This window comes from Accipiter gentilis, chromosome 31 (assembly GCF_929443795.1).
Source record: "Accipiter gentilis chromosome 31, bAccGen1.1, whole genome shotgun sequence".
Lineage (NCBI taxonomy): Eukaryota > Metazoa > Chordata > Aves > Accipitriformes > Accipitridae > Astur > Astur gentilis.
The window spans coordinates 12,129,375-12,143,098 of record NC_064910.1 but is presented as its reverse complement, the minus strand read 5'-3'; the positions used below and the strand labels follow the sequence as shown (position 1 = coordinate 12,143,098).

The following is a 13,724-nucleotide window of genomic DNA, read 5'->3' as shown; positions in this document are numbered from 1 at the left end:
TAACAGCTCCTTCTGACTGAAAACCAGAGACTGATACGGCCTCTTTTGCGAATACTTGGTTCAAGAACGACTGGCGCAGGGCAGGCGCGGTGTTGAACGTGGCTCCCAGCACGGCCGCCTGCCGGCGGTGCCCAGTCCCCCTCATTTAAGCCTGCCCTCAGGCTGATTTCTGATACAGCTGCACCTCCCCAGACGCCAGCCGCGGCCCGCTCCTCACCCGCCGGGCCCGCTAGCGGCGGAGGCCCGCTCCCGCCAGGCCGCCTGGGCCCACACGCCGAGGCCCAGAGGCCCGGCCGGCCAAAGCCGGCCCCCGGCCCTTCCCGCCCGCCTCGGCCCCGCGGGGCCTCCGCGGCTCGCTGGGACGGGCCCGGCCCGGCTCCGCCCCGCGGCCCTCGGCGCCGTATAAGGCCGCCGCCACCCACCGGCCGCCCCCCGATCTGCGCCGGAGCGGGAGGCGGAGGGCCATGGTGTTGAACCCGGTGCTGGGGAAGCTGGTCAGCAAGAGGGTGGTGCTGGCCAGCGCCTCGCCGCGCCGGCAGGAGATCCTCACCAACGTGGTGAGTGCGGGCGGGCCGCTCGCCTCGCCTCGCCCGGGCAAGGGGGAGAAGGGCCGGCGGCGGGCAGGGGCCGCCAAGCGCCGGGCCGGGCCTGTGGCTCCCGCCGCCCCCCGGCCCTCCCGCTCCCCGGGGCGGGTGGCAGAGGGCGGGCAGAAGCCCCCCACGGGCCTCCGGCAGCGGCCCGGCTCGCTGCGCTTGCGGGCGGTGGCGGCGGCCCAAGCGCCGGGCAGCGGCCTGCGGGGCCGGGGCCGCTCGGAGCTCCCCGCCCGGCTGCGGCCGCGTTTCTGCCCTCCCCGAGCTGCACGCCGGCTTACCTAGGAGTAGTATTTTTATTTTTTCCTGATCCCAGCGCTTCTTGGGTCAGGTTTCCTCTGTAAGCAAGTACGCGTGCGCCAGGTTTGTGTATGATTAATACGAGAGTGGATTAAAGTATTCTGCTGACAGGGAGGTGGCGCGATCACACCATTTAGGCTGAAGAATGCCGGCACGGTTATTTCTGGCACGTTATAGAAACGTTTGGAAGGTCTTACCGTGGACTGAAGTAATGAAAAATGTACTTCCGTTGCCCTTACTCCAGATACTTGCTACCAAAACTTAGGAAAATTTGAACTTGGGCTTCTGAAGCGTGTGAAAACTTGATGGGATTAATATTATGAGTGGGGAGGGGCAGGGGGAATAGGGTAGCTGTCTCCTCTCCTTTCTGTAAAGCACTTGTGGAGCGCAAAGGGAGCCGTAACCCATCGTTCAGGCCGCTCAGCCCCTGTGGAGGAACATGTCGACCTCACTGGGAAGGCTGCAGGAGGCTTTTGAATGGCACTTGCGTATTAGAATGCATCTAATTTAGATTGCTGAGTGCTGCTGTTCTTCATGGGAGAAGCTGAATTTAAATGGGAAAAAGTATATTCTCTTCAAAATGGGGAGATGGGAGAAGCACCAAGGTTCAAGCATGCACTAAGTTATTAGGAACATAATGTGTTTGCTGGGTGTAGTAGTTTTACAGGTATAACCTGCAGGCAAGAAGTAGGAAAAATACGTTTTTTTTTACAAAACCATACAGAAAGTGCCTCTTCTTGTTTTCTGTTTATCACATGTGTAATGACTCATAAAGTGTGGGTAGTAAAGCTCCTGCAAGAATGTGTACTACATAGCAAAGTACTATGGATGAATTCAATAAGAAAGAAACCAGTAGTAGAATAGTCTGTTTATGAAGTGCATAAGTTTTATACTGTTAGATTTTTATAGGAGAAGAATGGTGAAATTACTAATGTGACTAGGTTCTCATAAGTAATAAGGGTAAAATCAAGTAAGCACACCAGTTTAAGAGTTCTATCTCATTGTTTGTTTTGTTTTGGACTGCTTGCACATGACATGTATACACCAAACGCTGTAATGGAAGCACTTTTTAACCCTGTGTGTTTGGGAGGGAGGGGTGTTAAAGTGGAAAGAGCAAAAATCAAAATTGTTGCTTGCTTAATATGTCTTGGGAGCAACCTGTAATAACAAGATCAGATTGACTGCGTTGCTTTCCTTCGTTACAGGGCCTGCGATTTGAGGTGGTTCCATCCTGGTTTAAGGAGACACTTGAAAAGTCATCTTTTGCAGCCCCTTATGAGTATGCTGTGGAAACAGCAAAACAGAAAGCTCTTGAAGTAGCAAACAGAATGCATGTAGTAAGTTACCAGCTATTTCAGCAATGAGATTTTTGTCTTTAAGTGGTGCATGTTACTGTGACTTAATTTGCACGTACTTCCTAGGTGGTCTCTTGAGTGCATTTTCCTCACTGAAGGCAAATGGATGTTTTTCTGTCCTTCGTGAAAGATAGTTTCCTGAAATTAACTTACCTAATCAAAAGAAGATCTTGTGCCTGCAGTTCGGGCTTTCCACAAACAGAAGTGACTTGCATCTCTTATCAGCAGCACACCTACTGTTGCTTGGGTTATATACTTGGTAGTTCCTTCCAACAGTCAGGGGTGTGGCTGGACAGTTGTTAATTCCGGGTGTTTGTTGACTGTGGAGGCAGACTCTGGAAAAACACACTGATGTGAATCCAGTGCTTTGCTGTAGCTTTCATTGAGCAGTCGTAACAGGAGAACAGCGCAGAATTTGTGAGTATAGAGGTGCTGGAGGAAAGTGGAAGACAAATCTGTTTTAAAGCATTCTGGACAAAGAAACAGGCATTTTCATTTTAACAAGGGAGAAGCTGATGTGATTACAGGTTCAGTAGTCAAGGCATCCATTTTGTATCCTAAATATTGCCAAAACCAGTGATACAGCTTACACTATCAGTGGCATATTTGACTTCTGCCCTTGGCTGTGATCACTGTGTGTGAGCACATAAGGCTGTTCTCTGCCAGAACCTATTTTGGAGTCTAGCTGATTAGATCCCACAAAAGGTACCGTAATTTCTTAATAATGCAACTCTGAAAGAGAGCAGTGTGTTTGAACCTATACTGATGGCAGAAAAGGAATGTCGAACACTTTAAACCAACAATGTTGCCAGATATCACTGTTCTTCAAAGCAAATATTGCATGATCTCCAATGTAAATCGTTATCCAGGTTTCCGTCAACTTTTTCAGAGAATGGTACAGCATTAGGACAGTTGATTTTAAACCCAACTTCACTAAGTGACTTACACTGGGATTTCACTGCAAAACGCTATGCGGGTGATAATGCTAGTTTAGTGGATTTCAGAATGCTTCTTCATACAGCAATTTTGTTAATGATGTCTGGAATTAGTTCTCCTATCTAAAGCACATCAACAGCCTTTCTACAGAAAAATTACCTCCCTACCAACTTTTTAATATAATGATCACAGTTACAGACATGCTTCCTGTCTTGCTGTGTTAAATACCTATGTATCTTGTAACATGCAAGTAAATCAAAACTCAGCTATAAGGACCGATTACAGTTTAAAGCCAAGAAAAGGCTACAAGGAATCTATATACCCCTACCTCTCAGTTCCTGAAAGTGGACGGTATGTGTTGCCTTTTGAGAGAGAAAAGCAAAGTGTTAAAGTTTGTTTTTCAGCAAAACTTGACTTGGAAAAATGATCCTAGAGGGCTGTACTCCCTGGCTTCCATACACTGGGCACTTCTTTAAAGGAATTCTGTCTGCCACCTTGAAGACTTTTGAGAATGCAGTTAGTTCTTTCCTGGATGCAGTTTATCAGTGACATATTTGAGCAAAATTGACCGCAGAATGGTCTGCTCAAGCCTCCTCACTTTTATGGCGATATAAATGTTTTGTAAACAGTGGAAGAGGGGAAACAGTGTCTTGTTTTCAGGTCGGTGTAGACCCCTACCTGTAAACCACTGAACTTATGTTTTCTTACCTTAAGTTTTAAAAGGTTTTTTTTTCTACCTCTTTTGAGAAATATCTTCTTTCTTTATGCCTTTGCAGAAACACCTGAGAACACCTGATGTTGTCATAGGAGCAGACACTATTGTGGTAAGAAGTATTCTGTGGTTTAGCATTGTTTTAATTTATGACAAGTGTAGAAAATACTTGTATCTTTAGGGTTAAAGTTTGAAAGCTGTCTTCACTGAGAAGTTATACCCACAGTATGATGTGTCTTTAGGGTGTGGGTTTTAGGGTTTTTTTTCCAACAAGGCAATTTTTGGTATCTTGAGTGTTGGAAGCCTTGCTGCTAGTTTTGTGGAGACACTAGTGTTGCATAAGTATTGCCTTGGATCCTCTAGTATCTAATGGAAATTCTGTTCTCAGGCAACTGTTGACTGTCAGAAAGTCCAGATCATGTGAACTGTTCAATGTTGTGCCTCGTAGTGGGCATCACTTCATACCTGTCATCTCCACAGAGACAGTGAATGGTTAAGGACAGAAGAAGGTGAATTACCCTTTTGAGCGCTGCAGCCACTGGAGGGTAGAGTGTTCCACTCATTATGTGCTTGACACTAAATTACCTGTTCTACCAAAATATCTATGCTTCTTCCTCTATTCAATAGACTCGTGTTTGAAGCCCTGGCTGAAATCATGGTTTAAATGTAATTTCTGACCACAGTTTCTGAAAAGGAAGAAAAAACCAGCATACTCTGTCTTTCTATTTTAGACTGTGGATGAACAGATCCTGGAGAAACCAGTTGATAAGCAAGATGCATATAGGATGCTGTCAAGGTCTGTAGTTTTAAGATTCCAAATGTGTATATTAAGCTGTTTTAAAAGGAGCTGTAGAGGTTCTTTGATGTATATTAAGAATTCAGTAGACACAAATTTTTCAATCATTTTTAAATAGTGTAAGCCAGTTCTGCCACTGAAGAAGTTAGACCTGCTTTTATGTTACCCACAGCTGCTTGGTTTGCCCCTTCACCTTAAGAAGCTGAGAGATTTAATGAACCATTTTTTTCTCACTTGGGTTAGTTTTTAGAATCAATTATTACAAGACTGTATGTATGCTTCAGCTGATACAGGATGGGGAGATACAGAGAGAAATCATGATGGGAAAGAGGATAGAACCATCATAGAAGTGGTTTGAGGCTTGACTTTTAATAGATAAATATTCCCTGTACAAAACAGTACATGGTGATATGTGTTCATGGACAATTGCTTTAATTCTATAGTTTAACTGAGGAGGAAAAACCTATTTCCATCAGAGTTTTCCATGGATAGTGGTCTGGTTTTGAGGCTTCTTTTTTTCCCTAAAGGATACTTTTCCCTACAAGCTTGATGTTATTTTATAGCACTCTCTCTTTTAAGAAACAACAACTAAGTAACTCTAGTCAGCTCCTTTCTGAAGGATGAGATGTGTTGAATCCTCTAGTCATCTTTCTGTTTTATGGGGGAAATATAGAAAAGGTGCACTACTTGTTTCACTGGTTTACATTGTAATTCAGGTGTCTCCTAAAGAGAATACAAGTGGCTTGGTAGTTTTTGGAGTTTTGCTCTGAGTCTTTTAGATTTATTTTTTTTTCATTGATGACTTAGGCTGAATTTTTGATCCTTTGTAGCATGTTACTAACGTAAAAGTAGTAGTCTTTATTAAAAAAAAAAAGTGATGGCAGCATATGTTGTTAGTAGGAGATTCCCAAACAAAGTCTGTCTGGCAAGAGATTTCTCACAACTGTTTTTGTTTGAAATCAAGCCAACTTTGGTTAGTTCAAATATAGGTGTTTGGTTGGGGTTTTTGTTTTTGGGTTTTTTGTTTGTTTTTTTTTGTTTTTACAGTGGTTAGTCTACTTCTAATACATGCAAATGTTTTGGCTTTTTTTTTTAAGTTCAGTAGGTCAGTCTCTTAATCATGGATATGAAATGCACTTAAATTTTAGGTTTTTAGAACTCCTCTCAGTTTTGTTCCATATGAACAGAAAAAAATGCAGACAGGATACATATCTGCATATATCCAAAGTGTCAGATTAAAATTTTCACTCACTGTTTCATTTTCCAATTATATGGAAAGTTGTGGGGGATAGTAAGAGTGTGAGATGCTTCTGATCGCATCAAATGAAAGCCTGGGTAATCTCTAGGAGACTGTTCCTTAATTAGTCTGAAGTTCTTATGCTATTTATTATACTTGCATTGTTTACACATTAGATTAATTTTGAGGGCTTTAGGTTTATTAATCGGCCACAGTGTGGTGCTCTGGAGCCACTCCAAGGGAGAGGATATGGGTCTAGGGTAAGAGGGAATATATAGGCTCTCTTCCTCTACACTCTGCATCTCTTACTCTGGCTTGCCGTGGGGTCCCTGGGTGCCAGTCTGGATTAAATGTGTACAGAAGCTCTAGTTGCCTATCACTTGTTCAGTCTAAGTTGCATCACCTAGCTATTTATTGCCAGCTTTCAGTGAAGATGCTTGTAATAGTAGTGTTTATGCTGATTGTTTTTTTCTTATGCATTTGAAATAGTCACTTTTTATGTACAGTAAATAAGCTAATACCATGGACTACTTTTCCAAATTATGGACGTTGGTACAAGTGAGATTTTGGAGACTTGAAATGACTGAATCTCTTGATAGTGTTTTTCTTTTGACAACGTCTTTCTACCTATATTGAAATAAAAAAATAAATTAAAATGTATTTATTTAAGATGCATGTCAGAGCCGTCATGTGATGTATTAATATAATGGTCTGTTTCTCAGGCTGTAGTAACATAATCACATAGGACATTTTCGCACATAACATATTTCATAAAACTGATGCTTAATCCACGTTTCTTCCCTGACAGGTTGAACGGCAAAGAGCACAGTGTTTTCACAGGAGTGGCTATTATACATTGCAGTAGTAAAGGTACATGTGTCATTTTATTAAAACTCAGTATTTTCATTAAAAATTATTCTCATAAGGACTTGCACAAGTGAAGAAATGAGATGGGAATTTTTCATATACAGTCTGAACTGGCTTCCTACTCAAGATGAGAATTACCTTATAAATATATAAATTAAAAACTCCCCTTCTTACTGTATTAAGTTTTCACACAGGAAGGAGGACGACAAAATACAATAGACTTTAGAAATACTGTCTCTGGAAGCTATGGGACTAATTAAGACTGGTGTAATTTGTGGGAGTATTCTAAATGAAATTCAAGTAAGGCACTACAAACTGTGGGACAGAGCAGAATCTGATCCATGTTAACTTTACTCCTGTGTTCAGTTTATACACTAGCTGATGAATACAAGCAGTTGCTGTATCTGTAGTTATTTCATGTTTCAGTAAATAAGGGAAGCTTTAGAGCCCATTTTTAGGGGATGAGTCAAGTAATGGCTTAATGCCTCAGACTGTTAATGAACTGTAGGAAGCAATACATCAATGTTCTTTATCAGATAATTTATATAGTAAGCAAGTGGTTTTTATGAGAACTGTACTATTAATATAATTTGAGGAATGTTTAGTTTGAGGGATATCCTCTGATGATTATGCCAATATTCTTTTAGTGGAACTTTTACAAGGATCATTTCTCTGAAATTTCACTAGACATAGTCTTTCTGTAGACAAATTATTTACAGCTTTTAACATTTACTGGAATGATTGCTTTTAACTCTTGTACAGAAATTAAGTCAGTGATCCAGTACCCTCACTAATATGCTAGTACAGTAGAAAGAGAGCTGCTGGAAAAGAAATAAAACATGTTATCAAGGGGTTCCTGTGAGCAATCCGGCAGGAATAATAATGTCTTTAAGTGTTTGCTCTAGGAAGAAAGTGAAAGTGCATACAACTGTAGTACTGATGCTGTGACAGCATGTCTCATTTGAAGTTTACAAATTTAAGCCACATCATACTCAGATGAATAAAAATACTGTAAGTCTGCATATTCCCCAAGTGATGCAATCAATGGAAGAGTTTCCTAGAATACATTTTATTTTTAGTTTATAATTACAATGCTGTTGTTAAGTACCACATATATGTTACAGATGGAATTTTCATCTTGAGCTGATTGGGGTTTTTTATCTATACTGAAAGACGTAGTAATCTATATGCAACAATTTTTTTGTTTCATTTGGGTCATTAAATGTGTTTTCAACACTAACACCATTAGGAGTTGGTTAGTATTCTTCCCTTGGTCTGTACTGTGGATCTTTCTTAGTCCTCCTCAAGAATTTCCACTGCTAGCAAAATAGCAGTAACAGGGGATGCTGACCTTGGTACTTATAGAAAAGAATAGAGAGAACTAATCATCTGTAACGTGCACACTCATTTGTGCGAGGCCATTTCCTTTTGAACACGTTTTGGAAAAGCCTCCGTCTGCAATGATACCGGTTTCACAGTGTACCACATGCAACAGGGTCCATACCCAGGTGTGCAGTACCTTTTTGCACCTCTGGCCTTCTATCAACTGCTTCTAGTTACAGAAGTCTAAAATAATTGTGTTATTTCTTGCGCGATGATAGGAAAATGACACTGATTGTTACTGATGGGACTGCTGGATGCCTGAGTCTGCAGTGCAGATGCAGATGCACATTCACATTCAAGCATTTGTAACGGCTACATTTTTAACTATGATGTGTTGTTAAGAGTTCTTTGACAACAGTCATAAAGTTAGAAGGATGTTTGCAGCCTTCTTTGTACTCAGTGCTGGATGTGTATGCTAGCAGTCCATAAATAGCTCTGCATAAGCATTGTTCATTTAAGAGTGCATTCCACACAGGGAGAGCAACCTGTTAGCTCCACGACAGGACTGCAGAGGTTGAAAATGCAAGCTTTTACTTTTTTGGGGAAGTTATGAGTCCACTGTCCCTAACGAGCATTATTTGTCATTTCATACATCTGTGTAGTATCTTTAATTTTTCCCAAGCAAAAACATCAAATGAATATGAAATGAAACTGAGATGTTATGCTCTCTAAACTACAATTTCTGTTTCTAATAAGACCTCCTCCTTTCTGTAGATAATCACCTAGAGACAGAAGTCACTGATTTCTATGAAGAGACTAAAGTAAAATTTTCTGACCTGTCTGAAGAGCTCTTATGGGAGTACATTCATAGTGGGGAGCCAATGTAAGTAAGACCTTGAAGCTATCACACAGTACTTGAGAATAGGATACACTATTAGCCACCAGCATAAAACATTTTGTCCTGTGTTCTGTGAAATTTTGCTGTGTATATATGATAAATGATAGCATGGATGATGCAAGGTGGATATTCTGGTTTTGTCTAGAGCTATCATTCCTCCAGGGAAAGTGAGCTACCTTTTTATTAGCCTAAAAAATTTGAAAAGTGAGGACTGTTGAAATACTCTAGATTAGAGCAAGCACTCATGCAGTATACAATTACAATACCTCTGTTAACAGAGGCATTCAGGGAGCTTGGATACCTGAGACAATGGATAGTTCTCATTATAAAACAGGTGAATGGAGTGAGTATTGGCTAATCAGTGTGTTGGAGAACTTTATTGAAAGAAGCTAGAACTTGGTTTATTTAGTTTATCAAAATCACACTGCGCTGATGCAAGAAACACCAATGTAAATTTCACTTATCCTTGTGGCCACCTTATATGTGTTCCTATGCCGTAATTGTCTCCTAGCATGTGTTTTTCCACTACCTTTGTAATATACTAGTTACTTACAGACAATATTGATTCCACAGAAGAAATAGAATGAGAACAGACTGCCTAACTACTCCTAAGATGAAGTTGACTAGATTGCTAAAAAAAAAAAAAAAAAAAAAAAAAAAAAAGAAAAAATAGTACTTATTTGAAGACAACAAGGGGAATATTTGTGACTTTACGGAATTTGCCTTTCCTTTGTATTAGCTGAAGCTTAGTGAAGGCAAATCAGGCCTTAATTAACACTATGGATTGCATATCTGGTGGTCTGAGGTGAACTTTTGGCTCTGTAACTTCAATTCTGACTGTGTAAGAGTATCAGTCATGGTGGTTTTAAAACTCATTTGTGCTATAAAACTGCACAGTCATGTTTTACTGGGGGAAGAGGAACCACTATAGACTTTGGATTTAACTGCTTATGTGTAAATGAGGCATTCTTTCTGAACATGTAAGGTTCCCAGCTCATTAAAGAGGCTGAAGCTAAATTGGATTATGCAGAGAAGAATGTTTTGGTAAGAATACAGTTTGTAACAGAAATTCCTAGTTAGGTTTTTGAAAGGTGATCTTTAGTATGCAGCTGATCATGAAGTTGCAGTCTGAAGGAGAAATGACCATGGATTTTTAGGAAGAATGTCAGCTTGAAAAATATTTTGGAATATTCTGATTATTTCATCTGGAAGAAAATGAATGGTGGCAATGAAACCAAAGGACCCTACTGCACTCTGGGAAAGAGGTGATTACAGAGACTGGAGCTCTACAGTTTCAGACTTAACTATGGAGTAATGTAAAATGTAAATGTCTAACTCTCTTCCTTTCTATGATTTGTCTTAAGAGTTATTTCCTTCAAAGCTATAGCAAATGTATCTTTTAGATTTGGTAAATAATTTGTGCTGTGAGACTGTAATTAGCTCATGGATATCTTGAGGTTATCAGCTCTTAGAGCATAAGAGCAAAAATCTTCCAGGTGCAGGATTACAGAAGTAAGGGGAACTGTGCTGTTCTTATACTAGAATTAACTTTGAATCTTATTTTTAATCTATTATGTTGCTACAGTTGACTCCTATGTATGAAATAGTTGTTCTATGTTTACCAGAACTTACTAGTAAATCTTTTTCTTGTACCTGCTTATCTCTGCTCCTTTGCAAGTTCCTTTGCAAACGGAAATGCATCTCTGGTTCCATGGTGTGTGTATGCTGACTGGGAGTGTAGCTGTTGCCTCTCCCAAGAGATAGGTGACCAAATTCTGCTTCTCCTTACCTCTGTCATGCCAGTCTCTCTGCTCTACAAAACCACTAACTTGATATTTAAAGGAACTAAAGGTGGGACTTGTCTAATTTGTAGATATATGAAGTGAAGATGACTAAGCTTGGGTATCCAACTAACAGTTAGTTACTGAAAAATATTTTCGTTGCAGCAGTGATCTTACTGTTTGTCAAAAAGTCTTTAAAGTGAGTTGTATTTTTTATTATATTGCAAATTAACTGATTCTCTGCAGAGTGTTGTAAATGAAGCCTTAGTTAGTGCTATGCTAATAGAAGTATCCAATTACAAAAGCCAGTCAGATTAGCCAGAGTTAGTTATGAGAGCTGTGTAAATACTGACATATTCTGGGGTTTAGCATGGAAGACACTTCTTGAAAAATCAATGAAACTGTTACTAACTACATAGCCTCATGCTTTTGGACTGTACCCATAGTAGAGAATCCTACTTAGGATCCAATGCCAGAATATAAAGTTCTGTATAAAAATAAACAAGATGTGGCCAATTGTGTTAATGTCCTTGCTGGGTGTATGATACCACTGCTCTTGTTGGTCAGAATGTTTTTTTGCCTCCCTGTCAGCATACACCAGAATAACTTCATCCTACTGGACTGCCATTTCATTTAAAAATTAAGACTTTTTAGTCAGTAGAATATTCCTAATTTAGATAGGGTAAGTCTTAAGTATGTAATAAAAGAAAGAATAATTTAAACAATGACAGCTATACAACGGTGTTTAAAATGCAAGATTAAAGGAAAAGCCCCGTTCCCTAGTTTATAGCAGTTCGAAAATCCCATTTGTTGGGATACTGATGCCTTTGTTTCTCTTAAGAGACTGTCAGAAAGGGAATCCAGAAATAAGTTATAAAAATGTAAAGAGCTGGTTCTGATCAAATCTAAGAAGAAAAACCTACAGTCTTCTATGTATAGTAACCTTCTTTCACAAGTGGTTTGCATAATTCCATACTGTCTTAAGTTAATAGATCTGAGATTGACTGATCTTTGGTTTCAGAGCTTGCTGACTTAGGCTTTCAGATTCTGGCGTTATCATGTAGTAAGCATACTTCTAACTGCCTTGTTCCTTAAATGTCAACAGTAAAATTGTTGGGTCTATTGCACCTTATCTGCCTGTATATGTTTCCATTCCACACAGTGAATTTGCATAGTTACACCTAAAGACAAATTAGATTTCCAAGGTTACTTCCTGTGAAAATACATTCTTGTGCCAAATTACTAGTACTACCATGACATCTAAGAGCACAGTGCTATGAACCACAACTCTACCTTTATCTCAGAGGGTTATACAACAACTGGATAGCACTGAATGGGATAGTAGTGGATAGTAGTGGATTTTGTATTTGAAAAGGTTGCTCCTCCCCAGGAAAGTCCTGTCTTCCTGATCCTCATTTTAGAGATTCCTGTGACTGAGATCTGCAAGACACATACTACAGTCATTTGAGTTCTAAGATGTCTTCTTCAGTGTGAGCTCCTTTTAGAGCTAACGTATTGCTAAAGGCCCTTCAGCCTCTTGTGGCTGGTCAGTATGCAGCTGGGTGATGACCCAGTGGCAATGTTGGTCCCAGTGACACTTGCTGCTACCTTTTTGGTAGCCAGGACTTGGAGAATGCTGGGTGACCTACAGCAACACAATCTGACTGCAGTCAGCTGATGTACCTCCTGCTTGGGTGACTGTGGCACTTGGAATGTCTGAAACATAAAGACCTTAGGCTACTCACCCTTAGTAGAAATACTGATACTTATATTTATCTTGTGATTTATAAATTGGAAGTGCTGAGCCGAACTAGTAGATCTAATCTACCTCTTAACTTGAGGACACTAGTCTTTATTCCAGACTCTGCAGTACTGGTGGATTATTTGTGTTCTGTACTACCTTTACTCTTAACCTTAGTTAGATATATGTTGGTTTTGCTTTCTCTCCCCCAGGGACAAGGCTGGTGGATATGGAATCCAGGCCCTTGGTGGAATGTTAGTTGAGTATGTCCACGGAGACTTCTTGAATGTGGTGGGATTTCCTCTGAATCACTTCTGCAAAAAGCTAGCAGAATTGTACTATCCGCCCTCTAAACATAATGTACAACATAAAAAGTATGACTCTATCCCTTCCGTGGACACTTTTGAGAACCTAAGTGATGGAGAAAATGAATCTTCAAATTTCACAGAGCACAAAGGTGCTAGTAAGTTGGACAGCAGTGGGATGTGTTCCTCAGGAGCTATTTACAATTCCGAAAACAGTTCTAGTGTCACAACTGGTTTTATGGTACCTCTGGAAAATCAGAATGGAGTGTCGGAAAGTGCAGCAAAACTTCCATCTAAAATAGTAGAGCTGATGGATGGTTTTAGAGCTTCAAAGGTAAGGGAAAAAATAAAACTACTCATTACATTGCTGACTGATACATTGTTTCATTGGATTTCAATATATAGCAGGTAATGTTAAATACTTGAGCTGGGGTAAGAATGTATTAATAATTAATATAAAAGGACCACTGAAATATCAGAGAATGTAAGACAGCTGAAACTTCTGGTGCAGTACAAACATTTGGGTTTTTTGGTATTTGCTTTTATCTGTTCTATGTAATTTCAGTTACCCATTTGATAACAATTTTTGTCTCGAGAGGAAAAAAGGTTGATTTTTTTTTTAACTGATCACAAGAGCACAATCAAGCAGGAAGTTACCTTTATATACTATGTGAAGAAAGCATTTAATGTGGTTAACTTCTCTGAATTAAAACTGTGTCAAGAATTGTATATATTATATTTCCTTTCTAACTTTTAATGCTTAGCATTAGAATTCTGTGGAAGAGCTTAGGGTTTTTTTATTCCCTGTTAAGGAGATTTATTTTATACCCTGTTTCATGTTCCAGGTAAGTTTAGCTGATAATCTCCATGCATTATCTGATGG

General features: G+C 40.0%; 1 protein-coding gene across 1 annotated transcript in view; it reads left to right on the top strand.

The window, feature by feature from the left end:
- The first annotated feature begins 399 nt into the window (after positions 1-399).
- ASMTL (acetylserotonin O-methyltransferase like) overlaps positions 400-13,724 on the top strand; it is a 29,059-nt gene continuing 15,734 nt past the window's right edge. The window contains exons 1-7 of the mRNA XM_049834611.1: positions 400-557; positions 2,096-2,227; positions 3,958-4,005; positions 4,625-4,689; positions 6,735-6,796; positions 8,891-8,999; positions 12,749-13,175. Of these exons, the coding sequence (XP_049690568.1) occupies positions 465-557; positions 2,096-2,227; positions 3,958-4,005; positions 4,625-4,689; positions 6,735-6,796; positions 8,891-8,999; positions 12,749-13,175 (936 nt within the window). The 5' untranslated portion in view covers positions 400-464. The remainder of the gene's footprint in view (positions 558-2,095; positions 2,228-3,957; positions 4,006-4,624; positions 4,690-6,734; positions 6,797-8,890; positions 9,000-12,748; positions 13,176-13,724) is intronic.